The 26,797-nt window shown below is 44.3% G+C and overlaps 1 protein-coding gene across 2 annotated transcripts; it reads right to left on the reverse strand.

Moving 5' to 3' along the window:
* Positions 1-24,152, reverse strand: NRROS (negative regulator of reactive oxygen species). Of its 2 annotated transcripts, none has more exons than XM_004465874.5 (3): positions 23,922-24,152; positions 6,245-6,365; positions 1-2,201 (listed from the first exon to the last, which is right to left on the reverse strand). In XM_004465874.5, the coding sequence occupies exons 1-3, from the start codon at positions 24,044-24,046 to the stop codon at positions 228-230; spliced, it is 2,220 nt and encodes a 739-aa protein (XP_004465931.2). In that variant the 5' UTR covers positions 24,047-24,152; the 3' UTR covers positions 1-227. The 2 variants fall into 2 exon arrangements, with proteins under 2 accessions (XP_004465931.2, XP_004465932.2); XM_004465875.4 differs by having other exon boundaries at positions 23,868-23,960.
* Positions 24,153-26,797: the final 2,645 nt, after the last annotated feature.

Here is a 26,797-nt window from a genome sequence, read left to right on the forward strand (position 1 = left end):
TTTGATTAAAAAAATATTTATGAGACACATTGTCTTTTATTTTCATAGAATGTGACTTAATAAATATTTTACCAGGATGATGGTGACAAATGATAATGACAGGGAAAGAATTGTGAGACTAAGGGATGGAAACATTTTTCATTTAATTGAAACCTCAGTTTACCAGACTTGATCTCTGCCTCAGATCTTGAAATCTAGCAGAGAAAGTGCCCTTCCAGTTGCCAGGGTCAGTATATGGAGGACCAGTGGCAGCGGGTCTTGATGACCTGAAGCAGGGGTTTTTTAAAAGTGAGGAAGATGACAGTGCAGGCCACCAGCAGGGTAAGGCAGCTGGGGAGAATGAGCACGAGGTAGAGCAAGCCCATGTCCACCTGCTCCCACTTGCAGTCCTGAGGCTTGCTGCCAGGCAGGTCCAGCACACGGATTACCCTGGAGGACAGGTTGCAAGTAACCATCTCCAAGTCTGCGATTCGTGGCATCTGCAGGTGCTGCAGGGCCCCCCAGCCCTCCACCCTACAGCAGTCATATGGATTCTGACTGAGGTAGATGCTCTGCAGCCTCATGAGCTGCCCAGACACTGCCCGTTGGGAAAAGGCTGTGAGCAAGTTTCTGCGGAGATCCAGGGTCTGCAGGGCCAGGCTGCCCCCGAACCTTGGGAAACTTGTCAAGGAATTTCCCGACAGATCCAAGTCCTTCAGATTCCCAAACTCAGAGAAGTCCAACTCCACAAAGCTGGAACTGAGGCCCACGTTCCCGAGAGACAGGACCTGCAAAGTGGGGGCAACAGCTCGGAGAGGGGCCATGCCCCCTCTCAGAACCCCCCAGTTGCTGGACAGATCCAAGTGAGTGAGGGGAGTCCCCTTGAAGGAACAGTCCTGTAAGGCCCCAAGCCCACAACCCTCTAAAGAGAGGCTCCTCAAAGATGTCATATTCCTGAAATCCACACAGTTGGGGGTACCCACCCAGTCTAAGGGAGCTGGCCGGGGACACAGTGAGATCTGATTGTGGCTCATGTCAAGTGTAGTGATGTTACTGGCACTAGCAAAAAGCCCCGTGGGGACACCCAGGAGCTCGTTGGAGCTCAGGTTGAATACCTGGAGGCTCTGGAGACAGCTGGTGAGCCCCGGAGCCAACTGCAGCTCTGACAGCTGGTTTTGGCTCAGGTCCAGCTCAGTGAGTGCTCCTGGGGGCTCATGCTCCTGGATGTGGAGCGTCATCAGGCAATTCTGGTTGAGGTTCAGGTGGGAAAGGGAAGGCATTTTCTTTAAGAAGCCATCAGGCAGGTACTGAAACTGGTTCTGGCTCATATCCAGGAAGCGGAGATCAGAGAGGTCGCTGGAGGCAAACTCTTCCCAGAGATTGACAGTGGTGATGTTGGTCACGTTGCCATCCACAAGGAGGAACTGGGCCACCATCTCCTGAGGCGATGAGGTGTTGTACAGGTCCCTGTAGAAGCCCATGTTGTTGTCCCGCAGCAGGAGGGTGTGTAACTTACTGCACTGGGGCAGGAGTGGGAAGAACAGCAGCTGATTGTGAGAGAGGTCCAGCATCTCCAGCTCAAAGGCAGCCTCTCCCCCGGACGCCAGGAACCATTCAAGGGCATTGTAGCTGACGTTGAGGAACTGTAGCTGCGTGAGGCCGAAGTCCACAATGCAAGGAAGGTTGTTATAGGCCAGGTTGAGGTGTCTCAACTCAGTCAAGCCATCAAAAGTGCCACCCTCAATCTCAAAGATGTAGTTCCTCTGCAAATCCAGCTCCCTGAGGTGCCCCAAGCCCTCAAAGACTGAGTCGTCGAGCCTCATGATGGTGTTCCTTGCCAGGAACACCGACTCCAGGGAAGAGAGGTTCTGGAGCATGAGGGCCACCATGTCTTCCGTTAGGGAATTTCCAGACAAGTCCAGCCTCTGCAGACCCAGAAGAGAGTGGAAAGCAGTGGCTGTCTCTTTGTAGTTCTCTGAGAGGGAGTTGTCGGCGAGAGCTAGGCTGTGCAGGTGGGATTGCTTCTGGAAGGCACCGTGGCCAATGCGTTCCAGGTGGCAGCTGTGCAGACTGAGGCTCTCCAGGAGAGGGTAGTGCAGGAGAGAATGATTCCACAGGGTCTTGAGAGGGTTGGCATCCAGGATGAGCATCCGGGAATGGCGCGGCAGATTGCTGGGCACTGAAGCAAGGTGTCTCCCTTGGCAGTCAGCGACTCCACCCACCTAGGTCCAAAAACACACTGGTCAGCAGGGAGGAGGCCTCTGAGGGAGAGGCTGAGTTCGTTTATAGGATTGTTCCCGCAACCCCTGGATATGGCTCTAGAGATGATGATTTTTAAAATAGGATGGGAACATGTAGAATGAAGGGGAAATTTCTTTGTTCTCTAACTTCACAGTTAAATAGTCAGCCAGGAGCTGAGTTCCAGGCCTCATTTAAAACACAGGACAGTGTTACAAGTAGGATTGGGACACCTGTGTGTCTGGTGTTGAGAGCTGACCACTATAATTGCAGGTTGGTTTGAACTACAAGACCCAGCCTCTGTCTGGATTTGAATTCCCATCTCTGACACTTATTTTCTGTGTGACCATGGGCAAATAATAGAAGCTAAGTCTATTATTTCCACTGTCAAATGGAGATTAAATAGTACCTACTTCAGAGGAGTTTTGTGAGAATTAAATGAGAGAATGTCCACCAAGAGCTCAGCACAGTGCCTGGTACACAGCTGGTACTTGGTCAATGGTCCCGATTGCATTGTTACCACTATTACATAATACCTGTGCCTCCAACAGAGCCACTGCTGAACACCCAGCAGGGCTGCCAAATCTTCATTTCACCAGAAGTAATTTTGTCTGGGAGGCTCCCTTACACTCTGCATTGATAAATATTACAGCTTAAAGGGACCTTGGGGTTCACTGCCACTTCGAATTGTACAGAGAAGTAAAGTGAGGTCCAGAAAGAAGGGAAGAGCCAATGGCAGAGCAGGGACCAGAGCACAGAGCTCCCAAGGGCCCTCTCAGTACTCTCCCTCACACCATTTTACTGCGGTTATGCAGAACAAGAAGGCAGGAGAGATGGGGCGACCCTGGTGTCACTACAGAAATCACGCAGGCCTCTGGAGATTTTGTCAGCCCAGTGTTTTGCAAGATGGGCAAAAACAATCAGTCACTGGATGGCAGCTATGTGTCCAGCAGAAAAGTTTTGAGTGATAGGAGGAAGAGCAATGGCATTCCTTTCTATGGGTTGGCCAGTAAGACAAAGCCAGAGATGGCCTAAAATTATGGGCCCAGTCCAGGGGCCAAGAGGAGTCATGGAACAGGGGAGAAAAATCCCAATAGAGAGGAAGAAGCACAGGTTTCAAGTCTGATTCTTGGTTCTGCCATTTATTAGCTTTGGACTCTGGCTGGGCAAGGAATCAACCTCTTGGAGCCTCAAGTTCTTTGTCTAATTATTGAAATAAAGCCTTCTAGTAATTAAAATTTGATACATCATAGAAATATATTGAAAATTCAACTCGTTTGCCTTTCCCTCAGAGATAACCTTTGGTTTATCTCTTTCTGGACTTTTTTTTTTTTTTTTTTTTTACGATATTACCTATCTTTTTTTTTTTAGCAAAAAAAAAAAGACCCTAGTCTAAAAACTGTTCAGTAATCTACTTTTTCCCCCTGTATTGTATTACCTTTGCAATACAAATACATTTGATCACATTGTTTTTAGCAGCTGTATGTTAGTTCATGGATGAATGGCACAGTGGTTAAAAGTAAAAGTTCCAGGGCCAGTCTGAGGTCCAATCTAGGCTCTGCTTTTTATCAAATGTTTGACCTTGGGCTGATTACCTTACCCATTCAGGACCTCCATTACCCTATCTGTAAAACGGAAATTGTACTTGAAATTTTCTCATAGGCCTTTTGTGAGGATTTAGTGTGATTGTTTATGTAAAACACCTAAAACTAGGCACATAAATGCTAAATAAATGTTAGCTGTGATCATTGGCATGATTATAGCATGATTAAATTAATCTTCTATTGTTTGGCATTTGAGTCTGTTTCTAATTTCCAGATGCACAGAATTGTGTCAAATTCCTTCCATCATCCTGTGCCGCTCTGAAAACGAAGTCTTTGAATCTTGATTGGAACCACAATTATGGATTCATTTGTGGGAGAACTGACATCTTTACAAAATTGAATCTCCCCATCTAGAAGCAAAGAATATTTCTTTATTTGAGTAAGTATTGCTGTTCCCCTCTGCACAGGGTCTCTCTGGAGAATGCTGTGGTTAGGGGCTTTCCTAGAGCTGTGAGACCCTGTTTCACCACAGCTGCTGCAGTCGCAGGGTCACACCTCCGTAATTCCCCACCGCCTCACCGAGGTGCTGCAAAAGGTTTTCAGGGCCCAAGAAAACCTTTCTACATCCACTTCATGTTGACAGCACTGCACGGTTAATGCAATGAGGGGCGAAGGGCAGTTCTAGATCGACTCTAGAACTCAGCCCTCTATTCAAGAAACACAGGAATTCCCCTCTTGGAGCTTACTGGCAGCCAAGCCCCTCCTCCTGCCTGCCAGAGTAGCCACGGGTCAGGCAGGGAGTCTAGCCTGAACCCGAGGGCTGTCAAAGAATTCACACTTTGTTCTCTCTTCTTCCAGTGCTTGGTAGCCCCTGAATAGTTAAATTTTTATTGCCCCTGTAAGGGAATGGTGGCAGTCTGTGTAGCAGCTGCAGCGACACAACAATAATAGATAAAATACATAGCTCTGACTACATACCAGTTGTCATTCTGAATGCTTTACATACATTAACTCACTTCATCATCGTAACGTCTCATTGTTATGGTGTTCTTGGTAAGTATTACTATTACCTCTGTCGTTTACAGATGAGGAAACTGAAGTGCAGAGCAGCACCCAGTGTCGCCGGCTAGGGACTGGTGCAGCTGGAATTTAAATCTGGTCAGTCTGGCTTCAGAGTCCATGCTCGTTACGGTTATACCTTACGGTTATACCGTGTAGAGCTTAGTGGTGACAGGTTACTGAAAGTGGTTAAGAACCAGGGCAGCTGATTTTTAAAGAGTCATCAGCTTTAAGAACACCATCTTGACAGTAAGTTTTAGCCCTGACATCCAATTTGTCTTCCTAGTGCCTAACATATTATTGGGCTCAAGGACTGTTTATTAAATGTATGTTTCTCTGTCCCTCCCTCCGGAAGTGCGGACTTTTCCTTTTGGGCTTCGCGGTTGCGGTTGAGCAGCTCAAGCCTGGGACAATGGTGTGCATTCCTTGTATGTCATTCCAGTTCTGCTTTGGATCCACAAAAAATTCCTGGAGCCATACATATAACCTCTGATTTCCCCTTTTGTTAGCCGAATGTGGCCCAAAAAACTTAAACAAGAATCCAATGATGAAAGTAAAGTCAAAGTAGACTCTGAGAGTGCTAAAATGAATGGATTACCAACAAAAGAACCATCAGAAATCTCTGATAAAAAGAAAGACTAAAGCAATTTTCTCAAAGGATTTCATTGTTTTGAAAACAGACTTGATAATTTTCTTTGTCTTCCTTGTAATTATCTCTGACCTTTTTCTCTGAGACCAGAATTTGGGATAGGTTAGAAATTTACCTGATACTAATCAGGAAATACATGGCAATTGTATTTAATATGTATTTTGTTATCTTTAATGACTTCATTCCTGCCTTTTTCATTAAAGTAGCTTTCATTTCTATAAAAATAAATAAATAAAATAAATAAATGTATGTTTCTCAGGCGCACTCTTGATATCATTGAATTATAGGCAAAGGGGAAAAAGTTTCTAGAAATGTACTCAGTTGTTAGGACCCAAGACTGTTTCCACATACAGGCTGAAAGCCCTGGAGAGGATGGCCGTACCCGCTCAGGCATCTACTCTGCAAAAGCTTCTCCAACTTTAATGTGCCCCACCCAGAGATTCGGATACCACTAGTGGAACCCAATCGTTCAGATTTTCAACAAGGTGTTGTTTCAGCTGGCTGGCCTAGGCTGGCCTCTGCGGTCTCCTGTCCTTAGCAGGCATGAACAAGGGGGGCGGGGCAGGGGGAGGAATGACCGCCTGGCCTTTCCCAAGCATCATCTTAGGAATCTTAGGTTAAAGAGTTGCTTACACGTGGCACTGTGCTAGGTAGACACAGAGTGATTCAGACTCATTTCCTCCCTTCCTTGACTGACAATCCGACTTTCCAAATGGATCGAACCTTGTCGGGATAGGAGCAACAGACAACTCATGGTTCCCAGGGGAAAACTCACCAACTTGCAGCCCCCTTGGGAAGCTGCCGTGACTGTTCCACTTCTGTTCCTCCATTCCACTGTCAAGAAGTGAAAACTCAGGCACAGCCAAAGGGGCAGCAACTCCATCTCAAGAGCAGCACTGTGGACGGAGGGCAGAAAAGAGGCAAATCAGAGAAGGACCTCCCAGGGGGCTGCCTGGCACTCGCAGGAGAAAGCGGTTCCCAAGTTATCTCTGGCCCTGGAGGTGCACAGCTGTGAGGAGCTGGAAAGCCGCAGATTCTTCATATGCTTCAATTTAGCCAACACTTTCAACCTTTCCCTGTCAAAAAGAACTCATTTTCCTTTCGCTTCTGCCATACCGTGGACAGATGGCTGAATACGGAAACTCCCAAGAGCCCAGCAACAGAAGAGAAAAGCAAAGGACTTCAGGAACCAGGTCTCAAGTCACCTGAAGTTTCCCGCTCTGTAGTTTTGCTGAAGCTTTCCCCGCAACAGCTCACATCTGCCCGATGCATACGTTCAATAAATATTGGTTAAATGAATGGTGGCTCCACAAAATCACTCATGGTCTCACTGGCCTAAGGATTTTAGAAAGAGTAGATCTCACTGGTTAAATTATTTAACTGTAGCCCTTTGAGGAAAGGATTTTGATGTTCTGCCTGGAAAAAAGTGAAGAGACCTGAAGGGATACTGAAAAGGCAATCTTCAGATATAGAAAAGATTATTGACGAAGGGTAGGTATTAGCACTCTTGCCTGATCAGTGAACACAGACCAGGAGTCACGAGAAGGTTCAAAGTTATATGTGTGCCAACAGAATTTTAGAATGAGACGGACCCACAAGGGAATATACGAAGGCGCAGCAATGACAACTTAACCACGGTTCCGCAGCTTCTCCGTGGCAGGGCTGGAGCAGGCCCCAGGTCCCCACTTCCACCTGCCCTGAGCTCCAGGGTGAGTTTCTAAGAAGGGCCCTGTAATTTCCCTCCCTGATAGTGTTGAATTGACTACCCACTTGCTGGGTGAGTTCATTACCGAGTGGCATCTCCTTCCAGGCCTGCATTCCTCAGAATCACAGGGAAGTGCCTGAGCCCAGCATTCCATCTGCCCCATCCTCTCCTTGACATCCACCCAGGTAGGACCACAGCAGCTGCTCTTCAGTCTTCTCCTGGCCAGCAGCATCTACACGATCATCAACCTCCTCACCTATTCACCAGAGAGGCAACTTGCAGGCTTTTCTGCCTGGCACATCTAGGCCATCTTGGGCCCCTTCCTCTTTTCCTTTCTTCAAATATGTTTACATATCTAGAAAGCTAATTTTAGCTTCCTGGACAGATTTGAATACTTACCAATGAAAAGCTAAGTGAAAGCAGGTAAAGCAACATCACTTCAAGCCCAGGTCAGCTCTGCTTACCACAGGGGAAACCTCCAATTCAGAATATAGCAATTCTTGCTGGACACTGGGAATCCACTTCCCAGACCCCCTTTCTGCTTCTGCACCTGTGCTGGAATTTTCACCTCATGGGCTTGCACAGGGCACAGATGGCCAAAGCAGAGACATATGGACTCCCACCCTCAGTATCCTCCCAGCACACCCTTCCCCGCCCACCACACACACCTGAAACCATGGGCTCACTGCCCACCTTGAGGTAGGGTTGCCAGATTTAGCAAATTACAAGATGCCCAGTTAAACTGGAATTTCCGATAAATGACAAATAACATTTTGGCATGAATAGGTCCCTTGTAATATCTGGAGCATATTTATATGAAAAAAAAAATTCCTTGTTCATGTGAAATTTAAATTTCACTGGGTGTCCTGTATTATATTGAGGAGAGACAGGGAGATGGGATGGTGTCTCTGTCAGGTCTGGGGTGGTGCCTGCTGATGTGACACTCTTCTAGGAGAGCTAGCTCCATACATTGAAGTACTGAATCCAGACGTGTACAGAGCAAGAGTGTAATTTCTTCTGAGAGAATATAACCTCTTCAGAGTGGAATGCTAGATAAACCTGGTGTTACTTAACGCTCAGGTCTGTGATTTTAATTTCCGGAGCACCAAGAATATTTTTGCAGATTTAAAACATATCCTCTCCTTCCCTCCTATATGCAGCCAGTCAGCCCAGAAAAACTCTACTGTGGCCTGTGTGCAGCTCCCATGAGGCAGCAGGGTATCATGGGAAGATTATGTGATTTGGAACCAGACCGTCCAGGCTTTGAATTCTGGCTCCATTATTTGTTTTTTGGCCTTGAGCAATTCACATAAAATCTCCAGACTAGATTATTTTTCTACAAAATGGGAATAATAATAAATATTCAGAGAGGTTTTATGAGGATCAAATAGGATAATATATGTGAAAGTAGTTCATTATCTGTGATTGTAGTTAATCATGTAATTATTATTTATGAGTTCTAAACACCAATGAACAGGTTGAGTGATTCCTACTCCTATGCATAATCTCCAAGATAATTCAACAGTACAGAAGGCAGGAAAAAGAATGAATAATTTGGCTGGAAAGATGAATATACCATTAAACCAACTAAATGTGTAAAAGATATGCAGGAAGGTTGGACTGAAAATTCTACACTAATACATTCAATGATCACACCTACTATAGGAGAGCTATTTCAGAACAAGGCTAATCCTAGTAACAGATGACTATGCTAGTAGAGGACTGTTTGTCCCCAGATGCTTGCCTTCCCTTTACCCCTTCTGCTCTGTAAAGGGGGCTGACTTCTGAAGGCTGTTTTCCAGACCCCAGGGGTCAGCAGGCCTCCAGCTGGTTTGGTCAAGGCTTGGCACTAAGGGAAGATTAGAAAGCAGAAGGAGACCAGCCAGGATATTTCTCTCCCTCCCTTTGCCTCGGACAGAGACCTCCTGGAGCTTCTGATGACCATGGTCCCTAAGCTCTGATAAAACCACCTCCTCTTTTTATCTCCCCCTCCCCAGCCCCACCCCCAACACCGAGGGGAAGTAGCTGCTTCCTCTAGTTGCTAATCTCTGGCTTGACTGTCTTATTCTCTGGTTGGCTTCTCAGCCTCTTCCACCATACGTGTAGCCAGTCTCCTCCATTAAATTTCCTCTGTTTTAAGTAATGTGGTGGTTTTGTTTCTTGGTTGGACCTTGCTGAATAATGCACAGGAGGGTGGCTTTGAAGAGTACTAGAGAAAAATGTATGAAAAGGCTCTGAAAAGAAAGAAAAGACTTTCAAAATACTAGCCATTCAGGTTGAGAAACCATCTTCCTGGAGGGTATAATTGCAGAAAGCTTCTGCAGAGCCATGGCACTGCAAAGAGTTCAAGACAAACAGTTTGGATGTCATAGCTCACAGGAAAATCCCGTAACAGCTCCCCACCCCTTGTGCCTGGGGCTGCTTCCTCTCCACCTGCACTCATCCTCAGCTGGGTGAGGACCACCCAACAGCATCTCTAGCTATAAGAGAGCACCCAAGCTTGAGTGTGCAAATAAGTAACTTTCCCACTTTACTTCTGAAAAACACACCTGTTTTTTAAGCCAAATGTTGCTCATCGTATATACATTTTTGGTGGAGAAAAGTGAAGCGAATGGAAAAAATTTTTGAGGGAGAGCACACATGGCAGTATGGCATTAATCATTTAAATGACACAACCTGGAAACTCTCTTCATTATAATTAAAAGTATTTCAATCAATGGTTCCCACTTCATGATTGTGGACCATGGGGAGGAACCACAAATCAATGTGTGTTCTAAGTACTGTCTAAATAAATATCACATCTCCTCTTGGTCTGGGTGACCCTTGGGGAAACACCTGTGAGACCTGAGATCCAGACATGGAAACAGATGGCGTTAACAGACAATGTTTGTATCAGTTCTTCTTAAACCAGGTAAAAAGGTTGACGTGTCTCTTCTAAGTGCGGAGGCAGAAAATGATAAGTTCCATGTTCGTTTATATAGAGACTATAAGTCCTGTATTCCTTGATTTAGTTAACAATTTTTTTAAGGTCTCTCTATATCTCTTTTGTTCAGTCATAGTTACCGTGATCATAGCTAAAACCAGAGACTGTGAGCCTCCAATTAACAAAAAGCTTTGAAGGATAAGACACTGCTGGTGGGAACCAGATTCTGTAGTACATTCTGTAAAACTTTTGAATTGGTGTTAAATTATAAATTCTGCCTCATGTTAGAGTGAAGTCCTCTTTAAGTTGCATTTATGCTTTTGTATCTTCTAACTGTCCTGTTTGGATCCAGTTACCATAAAATGACCTTGCCGGTTTTTCTTAAGAAGTCTTTGAAATACTAGTACCTCAAATGTTTAATGCGATCCCCCATGGAACCATTAATCTCGAGGCTACACATTCTAATTGGTTATCATGGAAACTTGTCATTCAACCAAATATCTATCCCTTGTCTATAAAGAATTAGTGTTCCTTTTTAGGCAGAAATGCAGTATGGCTTTTTGTCTGGCATTTCCCCCTCTAAACTTGATCAATTCATAAATGGCTAAAATAGACTCACTTGATAAAAACAACATGAACAGAGACTGGATTCTGAAACAAGAGAAGGCTAACAGCGAAGTATGTGCCTACCAGCTGCAGAAGTTCCCCTTTGTTTTAGAAATCATACTTGTTTGATTTTTCTGTTTACACACACACACACACACACACACACACACACGAGAAACTCGTACTCCATTGGCCCAAAAAAATGAAGACTGAGTGACTATGTGAAACAATATGGACTATGCGAAACAATAAAAGGGATGAGAACATTTACCCCTTTTGGAACAGGTCCCTCTCCCCCCTTCCTGCTGGCAGAGGCTGGGCCGTAAGCAGACGCAGCACCTCCACATCCACTCCAGGCCACCCTAGGCTTGAGCCCAAGACTGCTTGGACAGGTGAAGATGGCCGTATGTAGGTCAAGGAATAGCTTCAGTGAAGGGAACATGTGGGTAATACTCTGCTTTTGCAATGGACAGGGACTAAAGGGTGAGTGAAATCTGGTCTTTGTTTCCTGGAATCCTAAAATTTCCACGTCCAATTATCACAAGGGTCACAACAGTTCAGGAGTGTGCAGCATCTCTATTTTTCACATAGCCTTTGACAAATACATATAGAACTTTTTTCAAATGTATGTAGATTTGCCTGTATTAATATAATATAAATTCTTTTTTAAGGGTTACTGAACTCTGAGTGGCTTTCTGTCATTATGTAATGATAATATCTTTTTTTTAGGAGGTACTGGGGATTGAACCTGGGACCTCATACATGGGAAGCAGGCGCTCAAACTGGTGAGCTACACCTGCTCCCCAGAATATGTCTTATGTAGCTGATACGATCAGGTAAGGGTCAATTCAAAGCATTTTTGTCCATGGAAAGGTCCCTGGTCTCATACTTTAAAAGTTTGGGAATATGAAGAAGTAACTCTGACCCGAATTTTGTTTTCGTTTTGTAGCTTTTTTGTTTGTTTTGTTTTTAGCAAAGGATACTGGATTTCTAAAATTCAGGGGTGCCTTGAATATTGGAAATATTATTCAGGCAACAGTGATTGTCTTTTTTTGCTACCACTTTCCCCCTCCCCCTGCAACTGCTACTACCATAGCAGCTGCTGCCAGAGCAGAGATGGCAACCTCTTTGCAACAGGAGCTATTAGGAAGTGTAAAGACAAGTGTGAGTGTCATACATATATTAGCATGTAATTGAGAATTTTCTCCTCAAAATAACCAGATAAGCTGGAAAAAACTTTAAAGAAAGAGGTCTTGTGGAGAAGGTAGATAGCTATCAGAGGTATTGTGCCTTAGAAACAAATACTTACAGATTGGCCGGGAGGGAGGGAATGAGGGCAGGGTATAAAAAGTGTGATGCTTACACTCATGAACACAGAGGGCCCGGGACTAGACAGGGCTCGAGGAGAAAGGGAGTGGACTGTGTTGAGAATAAAAGCATACATCCCACTTGCGATCCTGGGAGAAAGGGAAGGCCAGCTAGTCATTGACCACAGAAAATAGATAATAAAGAACAGAAACAGCCACTTCAACAAATGGTGCTGAGAGAAACGGATATCCATAACCAAAAGAATGAAAGAGGACCCCTATAAACTCAAAATGGGTCAAAAACCTAAACATAAAAGTCAGGACCATAAAAGTCCTAGAAGATAATGTAGGGAAATATCTACAAGACCTTGTAGTAGGTGAAGGTCTCTTAAACCTTATACCCAAAGCACAAGCAACAAAAGAAAAAATAGATAAATAGGACCTTAAAATTAAAGACTTCTACACCTCAAAGGACTTGTGAAGAGGGTAAAAAGGCAGCCTACTCAAAGGGAGAAAATATTTGGAAATCACACATCCAACAAGGATCTAACATCCATGATATATAAAGAAACCCTACAACTCAACAATAAAGAGACAAATGACCCAATTAAAAAATGGGCAAAAGACTTGAATAGACTTTTCTTCTAAAGAAAAAATACAAATGATGAAGAAACACATGAAAAAATGTTCAACATCACTGGCTATTAGGGAAATGCAAATCAAATCAAATCAAATGCAAATCACACCTACTAGAATGGCAACTATTGAAAAAAACAAACAAAACTACAAGTGTTAGAGGGGATGTAGAGAGATAGGAATACTTATTCACTGTTGGTGGGAATGTAAACTAGTACAGCCACTATGGAGGACTGTTTGGTGGTTCCTAAGCAAGTTAAATATAAATCCACCATGTGACCTGGCAATACCACTCCTAGGTATATACTTAGAAGAACTGAGAGCAGGTACATGAACAGATATCTGCATACTGATATTCAGAGTGGCATTATTCACAATTGCCAAAAGATGGAAACAACCCAAGTGTTCATCACCTGATGAATGGATAAACTGTGGTATATACACACGATGGAATATTATTCAGCTGCAGGAAGAAATGAAGTTGTGAAGTATGACAACATGGATGAACCTGGAGGACATAATGTTGAGTAAAGCAAGTCAAGCACAAAAGCACAAATATTGTATGGTTTTGCTATTATGAACTAAATAGAATGAGCAAACTCATGGAGTTAATAGCTAGATTATAAGTCACCAGAGAATAGAAGGTGGTTAGAGAATGGAAAGCTGAGGTTAACCTGTGCAGAATTGGTAAAAAGTTTTTTGTAAATGTTTAGTGATGAATGTACAACTCTGCGATTATACCAGATGACACGGATTGTACACTTGAGATAAACTGTATAGTTTTTGAACAATAAAAAAATTAGGGTGAGTTGGGAGAAAAATACACCAAATATAAGATACTTACTCTAGTTAGTAGTAATACTTTGACAATGCTCTTTTATAATTTGTTACAAATGTTTCACAACAATGCAAAGTATTGGTGGGGTGATGTATGTGAGCACTATATGATGCCATGCATGTTTGTTTTATAAGTTCCCAACTTTTAATATATACTTATTGTTTATGTATATTCATGTATGAATGATATACTTCAATAAATTTTAAATAAAAAAGCTCTAAAGGAAAATTTTAAGACAACTGGGGAAATTTAAATATGTATCAAATGTGTGTTCAAATGATGTGTACAGATGATATTATCAGATTATTGCTAGTTTTCTTAGATATGATAATGGTGCTGTGGTTATGTAGAAAAGTTCCTTATTATTAGGAAATGCGTGCTGAAATACTTCTGGGGTATGTGCTATGATGTTTACAATTTACATAACCTGCTTTCAAATAGCTCAATAAAGGGAGAAAGAGAGTTAAAGCAAAATATTATAATACCAATTGATAAACTTAGCATATTACTTTCTTTTAAACTTTTTTGTAAATTTGAAAATTTTCAAAAGAAAAAACTGGGAAAAATGAAATAAATGTTGGCGTTCCTAAATGGGAAAGGGGGAAAATAAGGTAAGCATTTGCCTCAAATTTTCTTCTCAGAAAGGTGCTCAGAAAACATATGTTAAGTTAAAAATGTACCTACACATACATCTTAAACATTTCCTGAAAATTCTAACATTGTGGTATTCAAGCTAGAGCTTTACACTGCTTCTCACACCTGAGAGGAGACATAACTGTTAGCTCATGTGTCCCAGTTGTGGCTCAGGAAATACGGCTGATGCACTAGTGTAACTTCCACTGTCCAGGTGGATTGCTCTAGCCACCACGCCACGGCCCCTCAGGAGGATCACAGGACCTCCTCATGACTATCTTGTCAGAATCTGCTGGGAGCACCTGACCAACCAGAGGCCAGTCCTTACTTGGGACCAGCACTCTCTGAGTGTCCCTGGTGAAAGAGACAAGGGCGAGAACTAGGTAATTAGCAGTGGAAACTGGGACTAAGGAGTCCATAGAGAGAAGGTAGAGTTGATCATGCCAGGAGGAAGCAGAAGCTGAGATAGAAAATAAGGCATTTGGACAGAAAAGATTAAAACAGTCAAGAGAGAGCAGAGATCAGAGAAAACAGAACAAGAAGAATGGCAAAAGGGTGGACCATGCAGGCAGGAAGCAAGGGTAGTGGGAAAGGGTTCTAAGGCTCCCAGAGTCCCTGATGGCTCTTTACAGGCTAGCTCCATTTCCAAGTTTCATGTTTTCTTATGGTAACCACTACACCATCACCTGGTCTAAATTTATCATCCTGGCAACAAAAAGAACCCAACTAAAATGAGACTTGGGCTTCTTAATACGCTTAAATGCAAAGAACAAAATTTAACATTATTTCAAAAAAAGCATGTGTGAACTTTATGAAGCTACCTGAAAATTAGAGAAAATGGCTGGAATCTGAATCCAGGAGTGTAATTTTCAAAAAAGTGCATTCCACAGTCAAGAACCACCAACCAGCTAGTCAGTCTCCATTCACCCCCAACTCTCCCAGATCTAGGTAACCACTAATCTTTCTGTATCTATAGATTTGCCTATTCTGGATATTTCATATAAATGGAATCATACAATATGTGACTTCTTTCATTTTGCATAATGTTAACAAGTTTCATCCATGTTGTAGCATGTGTCAGAACTTCATTCCTTCTTATGGTGGGATAATATTCCATTATATAGATGTACCATACTTTGTTAATCCATTAATTCATCACTTAATAGCCAGTTGGGTTGTTTCCAATTTTTAGCTATTATGAACATTCAAGAACAAGATTTCTGGGGACATATGTTTTCCAATTCTCTTGAATATATACTGAGGAGTGAAATTGCTGGGTCATTTGGTAACTCTTCTTAACTTTAAGGAACTGCCAAACTGCTTTCCAAACTAGCTGCACTGGCTGCACACTTTTACATCCCCATCTGCAATGTACGAGGGTTCCAATTTCTCCACAACCTTGACAATATTTGTTATTGCCAATCTCTTTTATTATAGCTATTCTAGTGGATATTAAGTGATATCTCATTGTGGTTTAGATTTGCATTTCCCTAATGACTAGTGATGTTGAATATATTTCCATGTGTTTTTTGGCCATTTTTATATCTCCTTTGGAGAAATTTCCACAATGTGTACTTTTCTTTTTTTAGGAGGTACCAGGGATTGAACCTGGGATCTCATAGATATGAAGCTGGTGCTCAACCACTGAGCTACACTGGCTCCCTGCACAATGTGTACTTTTATTTATTTATTTTTAAAGGGTTATTTATTTATTTATTTGTCTCCCCTTTCCCCCCTCCCCCCACCCCAGTTGTCTGTTCTCTGTGTCTATTTGCTGCGTCATCTACTTTGTCCTCTTCTGTTGTTGTCAGCGGCACAGGAATCTGTGTTTCTTTTTGTTGCCTCACCTTGTGTCAGCTCTCCGTGTGTGTGGCGCCATTTGTGGGCAGGCTGAACTTTCTTTCACGCTGGGCGGCTCTACTTACGGGGCGCACTCTTTGCACATGGGGCTCCCCTACACGGGGACACCCCTGTGTGGCACAGCACTCCTTGTGTGCATCAGCAATGCATGTGGGCCAGCTCCACATGGGTCAAGGAGCCCGGGGTTTGAACCGCGGACCTCCCATGTGGTAGACAGACGCCCTAACCACTGGGCCAAGTCCGTTTCCCACAATATGTACTTTTAAATCCAAAGATTTTTTCATTATGATTTTGGATTACATAAAGAATAACTTTAAACATGAAGATCTGGTTGTATTCTTTGGTGAATTAATACATTCTTATATTTTGCAAATAATCAGTATTCAGTGGTGGATGCATCAAAAAATTGAGGATTGGGGTAAAGGCACATTTAGAATTGTGATGTGTTAATTGATTTCTCAGGATCTGCTTCTCTGACTTCTCCTTAACAATGAATTTGTTAAAATGCAATTCAATGGCATTTGAGGTTTTTCTCCCCCTAGGAATTGTCTTATACCCTGCAGGTGGGAGAGAAAATTGGCACACTTTTTCTAAATGGACAATTTAGCACAACTTATCAAAGACCTTGAAAACTTCTAGAGATTTACCCTAAGGAATTAAATGTGGTTAAAAGTATTTTTACAAGAATATCCATTGCAACATCAGTAAAAATAATATTAAAAAGGAAACCATCTAAAAATCCAAAAATGGAAGGATTGGTTAAATAAATTTTGATACAAATATATATAGGAACAGTGTTCTGCAATCAAAAAAGCTGTGGTAGAAATACATTTATTGACAGAAAAAGATGTTTATAATAAAATGTTATAAAGGAAAGGGTAAAACAAAATGTATAGTATTATTCCAATATTGCTTTAAAAATATGCATGTTTCTTCATGGGCATAGAAAACGCTTGAAAGGGTACAGACCAGAGTCTCGACAGTGGAGGAAGTTACACTTGATATTTACTTTTTTCATATCTGTATTTTTGCTTCTTTGCATTTTCTAATTTTCCAATAATGAACTTCAATAATTTTACTAACACAAGCTTTAAAAGAATAGCCAACTTCTTATCACGTAAAAATTAACACACATGTCATAATCAGAGCCATAATGAAATAGAGAATTTATTATTACTTAAAATGAAAATTATTGTGAGTGTGCTTAAAATGATTATGTTCAGAGCTGATGGAAAAATAATATCATTGATTAATTATTTAAATGAATTTTATTATAGATATCACTTTTCTTTAGGATCAAGGGGGTTTAGATTTAGGGTTGCATGTTTACAGCACAGCCCTTAAAAAGTGGCTTTAAAGCAGAGGTTCTTACGCTGTTTTGTTTCAAGACCCCTTTCCTGGTTAGGTAAAAACCATGGAGCCCTTACTAAGTCCACACTATATTATGTGTTATTTAATAAATATATCACGCCTGCGCTAACACGCCCCAAGAATAATGTTTTTCGGTTATTTATTTATTTATTTAAATTTACGCTCACCGGCCCCGGTTAAGAACCCCTGCTCTACAGGGTGAAGGCACAGCCTGGCTAAGGGGACAAATGGAACGGGTTCAAAGCCTGGCTCCAACCTTGAGTATGCCGCTGAACTTCTCAGCCTCAATTTCCTCCCCAGTAAAATGGAAATAATAATACCTGCAGTGCAAGGTTGTTGCTACATTAATAAAAGAGTGTTCAAAAAATAGCCTTTGTCATTACAGTGTCCCTGGTCCCTGACAGGTGTCAACCTACCTGTACTTAAACACTCCCAGGAATGGGGAGTTCACTGCTTTGTAAGCAGCTCACTGAACTATTAGAGCCTCTTTACATCTGCCTTTAGTACTCAGATCTCTCTCTAAGACTGGACAAATAAGTGAGTTGTATAATTTGAATTTCTTGAAACGCTCCTTGAATGTGTGGTCTGGAGAATTTGCTTGACAATTGACTATTCTGTTACATGTGACCCTTCTAGCACATTAATTCAATTTTTTTTAATGTTTTAAGAGATCTTTTTTTTTTTCTCCTGTTAGAGATGTTCTGGATTTACAGGCATTAATTTGAATTTATTAACTGGCCATCCTTTTGAGAAGAATTGTAGCATTTCTGAAGAAATTACCTCCCCCATTTTGGAGGTGAGAACACCCAGCCCAGGGAAAGAAAATGATATGGACAAAGTGCCACAGGGAAGGTAGAGGGATGGTTCCCAAGCATCAAAATATAAGATGCATTGTTAAAAATACAGATCTCCTGTTCCCACCTGAGCCTAGCCCACCTGTCACCAGGGTTCTTCCCCTGCTGTGAACTTTCTGAGATGCAGGTTATGAAGCTTGCCAGGGCATGGAAGAAGAGCCTGTGTGCCAGCAGCTGAGGCCCTGCCACCTCCAGGATGGAGGTTTAAGGACCACAGGTGGGCTTCTTCCCCTTGGCTCTTCCTGTGGAACTCCAGGCAGCCGGTGGGTAGAGCCCCAATTGAAGCACTAACTGCTCAGACCTCATGTCCTCAGGGCCACAGATGAGTCAACCTGTTTCTCTTTGTGGTTGGGGTCAGCCCTTTAGAACCGACAGAGGTCATTCATTCCATGGCCACAGGTCTTAAAATGCAAATCTGTCCCCCACTGAGGAGTTAACACCTTGCTAGGGCACAGCTAGTAGAGGGTCCCTGGCCTCAACTTTGTATGTAAATGATGTGCATCATGTATGTGGCACCCAACCAACAATGCATTCCCTTAGACCTTCAGTGTTCCTTCTTTCATCACCTTCTTTCAACACCATCCTTCTTGACAAGAGGAAACAGATAAGACCTGTGTGGAGGAAAGGAACCTGGACTGCGTGGAGGGCACCTGGCCCAAGTCTGTCTCCTCACTCCAGTGGTGGCCACGGGTCACAATAATACCTGCCTCCCCTACCTCACAGGGTTGGGTCAAGAATGAATGAGTAAAGTGTGAGAATGTTCTTTCAATATAAGGGAAGGTTGTGGACTTTTTTCCAAGTGCAGGGGAGGGACCTCCACTAATTCCTCTAAGGCCTGCAAGGATATCCCCATAAGAGGTAGAGATTTTCTATGGTGAGATGGGGTAGGTGTCAGAATTAAGGGGAAAGGGGAGTTTTGCTGTGCAAACTGGGAGCTGATGTTTAAATAAATAAAATGGGGGAGCCGCAGCACCTTCCTCCACCCTTGTGAGCTGCAGAGTGTGGACCAGGGCGTGGACCTTCAGGCACTTAGGGGAGGCAAGATCATCCAGAGTGTGTGGGAGACTGTGGGCAAAGATTATAAGTGATAACTGAGAGTTTTTGCATAGAGTGAGATAAGAATGAAATTATATTTCTCTCTTGGTCTCCATAAGAAAGAATGCTGAGAATGGAACAATATGAATTCCTGATAACTGATTAGCTCAGTGGGATACTCAGTGGGATCAAAGCCTGATGGCACCCAGATTGCTTTCCAGGCTCAGAGCTGTAATAGCTAATGTTTATTGAGTGCTCACCTTGGAAGACGTGCTATGCCAGGCACTTTACATGTAATACTCATCACAAAAACCTAGCAGGTAAATATTATCATCCTCGTGTTATACACGGTAAATTAAGTCACAAAGGTTAAGTAACCTTTAGGTCATGTAACTAGAGAGAGTTAGGGCTGGAGTTCAAATGTAGGTCTGTGAGTACAGCATCAACTCAACCTGAATACCACAAGTTGTAACCACCCTGGGATTCTTGCTCTCCTTGGTTAAATCACACACTTTCACATTCTTTTTCCTCTATGGCCCTTTCTCTGGTCTTCATCAAATGCCTATTCATCCTTCAAGGCCCACTGCTTGTGTGACCTCCTCACCCCAGACTAATATTTCAATTGAATAATAATCCATATGATATGACAGCATACTATAGGTAGTTACAGCTCCTATCGAAGTTTGGGGGTGCTTATTATTTGGTTTTTATGTTTATGAAAAGGAATGTTAACTTTTCCTTGACATTTTATTATGAAAAAATGTGAGCATACAGCATAGTTGAAAGAATTTAACAATGATTTGTGGTATACCCATGATCTAGATTCTATTATTAACATTGTATTACATTTCCTTTACAATATATCTATCCATCCTCTATCTGTCCTTCAGTGCATCTTATGTTTTGATGCATTTCAAAATAAATTGCACCCATTAATATACTTCCCCCTAAATACTTTAAAGTGCATATCAGCTAATTTAACTTTTGAAGAAATGTCCCTACATTTCCAATCTTCTGGGTCAATCTAATGGAAGAGCATCCTGAGATTGCAAAGTTACCTATTTTTATTTGGAAAAAAATGTTTCTGTACTGGGAAAAAATAATATTTGACAGCCACCACTTTAGTCAAAATTAGGAAAAAAGCACCTTATACGAAGTGTATATGACTGATATACTCTTTAATGTAGTACTCTTTAGTAGGTATATGTATATGCAGCAATGAAAAATAATAAAGTTTCCATGGTGTAATTCAGGATGGTAAGGAGTGCCATTTAAAATATCAGACACCTGCATAGCACAAGCACTGAGTGACCAGAGGGACATTGGCATTAGAAGCAGAGTCTTAGAGGCCCCTGCTGGTCAGTGTAACTCTGGTTTGCTGTATTGTGGAGAAAGTGCTGAGAGGTCCAAGGAGGGGCCAGGCAACTGGGGCAAGGACCCGTGGGGTAATGGTTAACCAACAAATACATACCTATACACCCCAGCTGACACTCACTTGCTGTCTACCCCTCCCAGACAGGTTCATATGCTGGACCTCCCACCTGGGTCCACGAGGGGGTGGACCTATTAAGATGAGAGCCTATTAGAGGTTCTGAAAAAGGGGCTTGAGAGCCTAGAAAACTTGAGGACTTAGAAGGCAAAAAGAAGCCAGGATCATTAGCTAAAATGGAAGCTTCTGTTTCAGGACCTGAGGAAGGCACAAGACTTAGAACAAGAGAAAGGCCAAGGAAGGAGTCCCTTGAAGAGCTCTCAGGGTGCCAGGTGGGCAGCGGGAAGATCAATAATGTGCCTCCAGTTGAAGGAGGTGGCCCAGGGCCAGGAAGCAAAGGGCCCCACCCACCACTGACCCTGCAGACAGGAAGAGAGCCCAGCCTTGGCATCTGGCGGGACCATTAAGGGGAGACACTAAAAGACAGGAAAGACCCAGTGGGTCAAGGCTGGACCAGGGGAGGAGTGAGTGACAACAGGGAGGACAATAGGGTGTGAGGACTAAAATGGGTTATTGGGAGCACACAATGTTTACCCCAAGATGAGCCCCTGCTGGGCACTGAGGGTGCTGGGCTGCCTCAGACACTTAGGTCCTGCTTGAGAAGGCCAGGGAAAAAGGAGAGTCCCCAAGTGCTGTCTACTGAGGAAAAATCCCTTCTCCGATTCTTATTTTTCTTAAAGGCAGTGGTGAAAAGTTCTTGGCTGGGGCTGGAAATCACCCATGCATTAAAGTAAGAAAAGACACATGTGGTTTGGTTTCAGCACCCAGTCCCCCGACACCATTTGCTCTGGAAATTGGTTGGTATTGCTAACACACATTCATATCTCCTCCTTTTGGTAAAAGGAATGCAATTTCCGTTTAGGGAAACCGACCCCTTCCTTTCTTGGTCCATGTTCGCTTGGGTCTGACCCCCAATTTATAGGTCCAGGGGTGGGCCTATGAACCAGGATTGACCCATCAGAGCCTGCTATTCGCCTAACCACAGTGATTGGTTCATCACAGAAGCCAGGCCCACGAGAATCAATCCATGGATGGTTGCAAGAATTATTGAAAAAGAGGCTCTCTCTTCCTTCTTCAGATGTCAAACTGGTGAGATATGAGCTTAGAGCTGCCGGCAGCCATCTTCACCACCCAGTTAGAGCCTGCCTGATAATGAAAGTAGGCAAAGCAAAGTTGAGGAACAGAGTAAGTGTTGTTTGAGCAATGATGTTTGAGCACCTAGATCCAGCCATACCTGAAGCTATTACCCATCTACTTTTCAGTTATTTGAACCAACAAGACCCTTTTTTCCTTTTTTGCTGAAGCCAATTTGAGTTGTCTTTTTGCCCCTTGCAACCAAAAGAATCTTATCTAACATAACCCTGTACTCAGGTTTATAGTTGCTTTTGAGGGTTTATGAGATTCAAGCATCAATGTTCTTTCCCCTCTTTTCACTTTTCTGAGCTTTCAGAGATTATCACCTAACCTAGCTTAGGGCCCCACACACAGTGAGTACATGACATTTGTTTGATGATAAAGTTGAGAGCAATAGTTCATTGGGCAAGGGAATATAATAAGTTCTAGCAAAGGTGAAAAAATTATGAATTATTTTTTCCCTGCTAAGACACATCATTATAAATTACAATTTTTAAAATGATAAATCAGTGAGCATAGGCAACTGTGATTATATTACAGATAAGCATGTCCTGAGAAAGTATGCTTTCCAGCCATGACTGAAAGTCCATCTTCCCTCTAAATTATGTGTTTATAATGTAGATGGGAGACACATCTAGTTGTCCATACAGGGTTTACACCTTGGGCTGTGGGTGCACACTGCAGCCAGAAAGGAGGTTCTAACCAGTACACACTACAAAAGTCAAGAAGACCAAAGAGCAATGCGTTGCTAACACCCAGAACAAAGACACTGGGAGTTTGTTGTCTGTCTATCTGGGAGGTTCTCGTTCTTCGATAACAGGCTTAAGAACTGAGAGAGTTTTCACAAAGTTCCCATGAGGGCACTCATTAGATGAACATTCCCACTTGATGAAGCAGGGTTTTGTTTGTTTGTTTGTTTGACCTAAAGGCAAGAGTTGAGGTTTTTCTCTGGGCCCATGATTCTGTAATTCCCTGTGGTAATTCTCAGAGAAACATGTACAAATCTATGAGGCTTATGAGGAACATCAAGGAGACTCAGGGCTGTACCACCCAGCAAACCACCCACATCCAAGGGGACAGGCTGTGTGATGCTGCCAGTAGCTGAAGAGGGCACAGGAAATCGTGGCGGGCCAGACCCAGAAACTCCAAATGTTTCTACCACCCAGACATCTAACAGCTTGGACCCATCAAGGAAGAAATCTCCACTATGGTTCCCTCACCCGCCCTGGGAGGGCAGCCCCTGGGGCCAGCCCTGTCCAGGGTCTCCTTTCCTAGGCCCCTGCCTCAGCCTCCTCCTGTCCCAGCCACAGCCAGGCACGTGTTGACCGTCTCCCAGCAGCACCCCACCCCGAGAGCAGCAGGGAGCCTGTCTGTCCTGGGTGTGTGGGGATTTATCCTGAACCCTCTAGAATGCACAGGGAGAAGCCCTGAGTGCTCCTGAGGAGCACTGGACAAGGAGCCAGAAGGGCTAGTCCCTCTCTGACACTTACTAGCCGTACAACCCTCCTGAGTCTCCCAAAGACAAATGCTCTGTGGGGGAAGGGACTTTGCCCGTCTCCTTCATGCCTGAACCCCAGTGCGCTGAAAACGCCCGGCACATGGAAGGCATTTGTAAATAGCTGTTGCTCGTAACGAACCTCTGCGTCTTCGTCTAATCAATCCACTTTGTGGGGCAGGAAAGGAGATCCAAGCACTCAGTACCCTGAGTGCTCACCGAAGGTTCTCATTCCATCCAGTCACCCAGCCCGGGAGAGAGGGCAACTGTGTCCCCATTTCGCAGATGAGGAAACTGAGACTCGGAAAGGTTTCCTGACCTGCTCACATGCTCCGAAATCAAACCCAGGGTGGACCGTTAAGCCCTCGTTGTCTCCACCAACGTCAGAGCTCTGCTCGAGAGCACGGCCGCCCGGAGCTTGGATGCAGCAAGCCACAACTTCCCCGTCAGCCCCGAGCTGCGGCCCGAGGACCCTGAACTCCTACCGCCCCAACTCGCCCGGGCTCGCTCACCTCGAGAAGGGGAGCGGCTGCCCCGCGGGGAGGCGCCACGGAGGAAATACTCACGGCTCCCGCAGGCCCAGGCGGCTCGGCGGGGCGCATCCTCTCCAGGCGCGCGGCTCTGCAGGGGCTCCGGCCTCCTCGAGAGCAGCCCAGGCGGCGGGCTGCGGGGCCTCCTCTCTCTGGGGCATCAGATTATTTTAGCACTTGCGGAAGGAACGGACGGAAACTGCAGTCACATGGAGAGTGAGCTGCTCAGCGACTCAGCACTCGGCTCGCGCAGAGCAGGCATCTCAGAGGGAACTGCAGCGCGGGCGTCGTGGGGGAGGGGGCCGGGCGGGGCCGCAGTGGCCCCTTGCACCCCACCTGGGTTGAATCGCCAAGGAGGCGGGTATGTCTGTGGTTCCCAGAAATGCTAACCAAGGTCCCCAGGCTTCTTCGCCTTAGAGGTTCTGAGGGGTGCCTAGTTGGGGGGTTCTTAGCTGTGAACTCCGCTGACCCCAGAACACTTCTCCAAAGGTCTACCCCAAAACCAGGCTGGGGCAGACTTCGGAAAGGGCAGCACACACGCCTTTCAGCTGTGACGTGCGAGAGTCCGCTGTCTGGAAGGGTCTTCCCCGCAGCTAGTCTTTACTAAGAGACGTGTGTGTGCCCAGCACTGTGCTAAGGAAAAAACGTAAGAAATGGAAATTGCTTTGTGGAGGTCTGTCAGGGGATGGCTGTGCTTCTTGATCATAGGTGGCAAGGATGGATTTTGTTATACAGTCGTATGTGTACGAAGTTCCCCACTAGATCTTGCTGAGAATTCGAAAGAATAATGAGAACGAATAATAGTCACCATCAAAGGGGTGCCAGACAGTGTGCTGAGAGCTCTGTGAGCGTTTTCTCATAGCTACTGTTCTCAAGGCACTTATCGTCAAGCGGAGAAGGCAAAATATTGACAGTGTCTGCTGCCTGCCAAGTGAATGAACAAACCATACTGGGGGGTTCAGAGAAGGGGTCTCCAGTTCTGCTTTCTCATTTCATCTGGAGAGTTGAAGTGTCCCACCTGGAGACAGCTCTTGGAGCCTGACTGATTTGCAATTCTGTAGAGCTTCATGCTCCTTGGCATGTACATCCCAAGAGGGCAGGAGCAAGTCCTTCCTGTTCCAAACATTTAGCAAATCACCTATGCACCCTCAAATATTCTTTTTTTTTTTTTTGCATTGGTGAAAAAAAAAAAAAAAAAAACCCTAAATAAAGGTAATTGGCCCAGCCAAAGTTTCTTTAGAAGGCCTGTCTCTTCTCATGGTATACACATTCTCTACTCCCACATTTTAAATCTCTAGCTCTAACATTCTCTCCCAAGAGAAAAGATCCAGACTTAGATTTTTAACTATCTGCTGGTCAATCAAGTCCTAGAGATCCCAGAGTCTCCAGAACCCAATGTGTCCCACACTGAACCCTTATCCTTGTCCCAGAGGGCCTCTCTCCCTGAATGGCTGTCATCATTTCTGGCAGGCTTCTACCTGGGAAGCCCTGCCCTCACAGACACCACCCCGCACATCTAATTGGCTGCTGCCTTCTGGTTCTAAGTCAGAAATGTTTTTTGAATCTAGCACCATCCTGGGTCCTTCTTCCACTGGTCTAGACCTCATGGATTCATGTCCAGACTATTTCAGTAGATCTTTTAAACTGGGCTCCCAGCCTGTAATGCTGACCCTCTCTAATGTAGATTCCACAAAGCAGCCATAAGAATCTTTCACATTTGGATCATCTCACTCCCTGCTTAAAACCCTCTCACAGTTTGCCATTGCCTCCCTTACGTGGAGCAGTGATTTAAAACTGCTTTCAACAGGGTTCAGGGGGAAGTGGACTTGGCCCAGTGGATAGGGCAACCGCCTACCACATGGGAGGTCCGTGGTTCAAACCCCGGGCCTCCTTGACCCGTGTGGAGCTGGCCCATGCACAGTGCTGATGCGCGTAAGGAGTGCCGTGCCCCACAGGGGTGTCCCCCGCGTAGGGGAGCTCCACGCGCAGGGAGTGCACCCTGTAAGGAGAGCCGCCCAGCGCGAAAGAAAGAAAAGCCTGCCCAGGAATGGCACCACCCACATGGAGCGCTGACACAACAAGATGACGCAACAAAAAGAAACACAGATTCCCAGTACCGCTGATAAGGATAGAAGCCGTCACAGAAGAACATACAGCGAATGGACACAGAGAACAAACAACTGGGGGTGGGGAAGGGAAGAGAAATAAATAAAAAATAAATCTTAAAAAAAAAAAAACAGGGGTCAGGATTTCCTCAGAGGTACCTCAGGACTCCAGGCACCTCATCTCTCTTCAACCAGAGCAATTCCACTTTTGTTTGTTTTATGTATTGGGGTTCCCTTTAGGAAGTTCTTTTGAGAAAGCTAGCTGCTGTCGCTCAAACAAACAAACAAACAAAAAAACCCCACAAACAACAACAACAACAACAAAAACTTGGAAAACCCATGGTCTTGATGGTTGTGTAGAGACGAGCAGTTTGTTGGCAGATGGCCCTGGCAGTTGGTAGCAAAGTGGCTCAGCAGGAAGGACCCCAAAACCTCTAGCTAAAGCCAATGCTGATTTGCAGCTGAAAACAGCATATTCCTCCTGGCAGCAAGGCTGTAACCCTGCCAGCATAGCTCAGGATTCTCCAGCCTGCTTGGCTGTTCCGGACCCCTTGCCAACCTCTGTGTAAATACGCAAGGCGGTGGGGGATCGGGGCCCTTCCTCTGGAGCCCAACCCGTGGCCACACAGCTGAGCCCTGGCCAGGCGCAGCTCTCCACAGGATGGTCAGAGTCTGGGGGAATTATGTGTCTATTTCTTGTGCCTGCTTCATGCATTAGGATATTTGTTCCCACCCTCTTCTCAACAATAGTAAAGCCTAGTTTAGCTTCAAGCAGCCCACTTTCAAGGGCCCCTGCCGTGAAAGCAA

Source organism: Dasypus novemcinctus, chromosome 4 (assembly GCF_030445035.2).
Source record: "Dasypus novemcinctus isolate mDasNov1 chromosome 4, mDasNov1.1.hap2, whole genome shotgun sequence".
NCBI classification, from domain to species: Eukaryota; Metazoa; Chordata; class Mammalia; order Cingulata; family Dasypodidae; genus Dasypus; species Dasypus novemcinctus.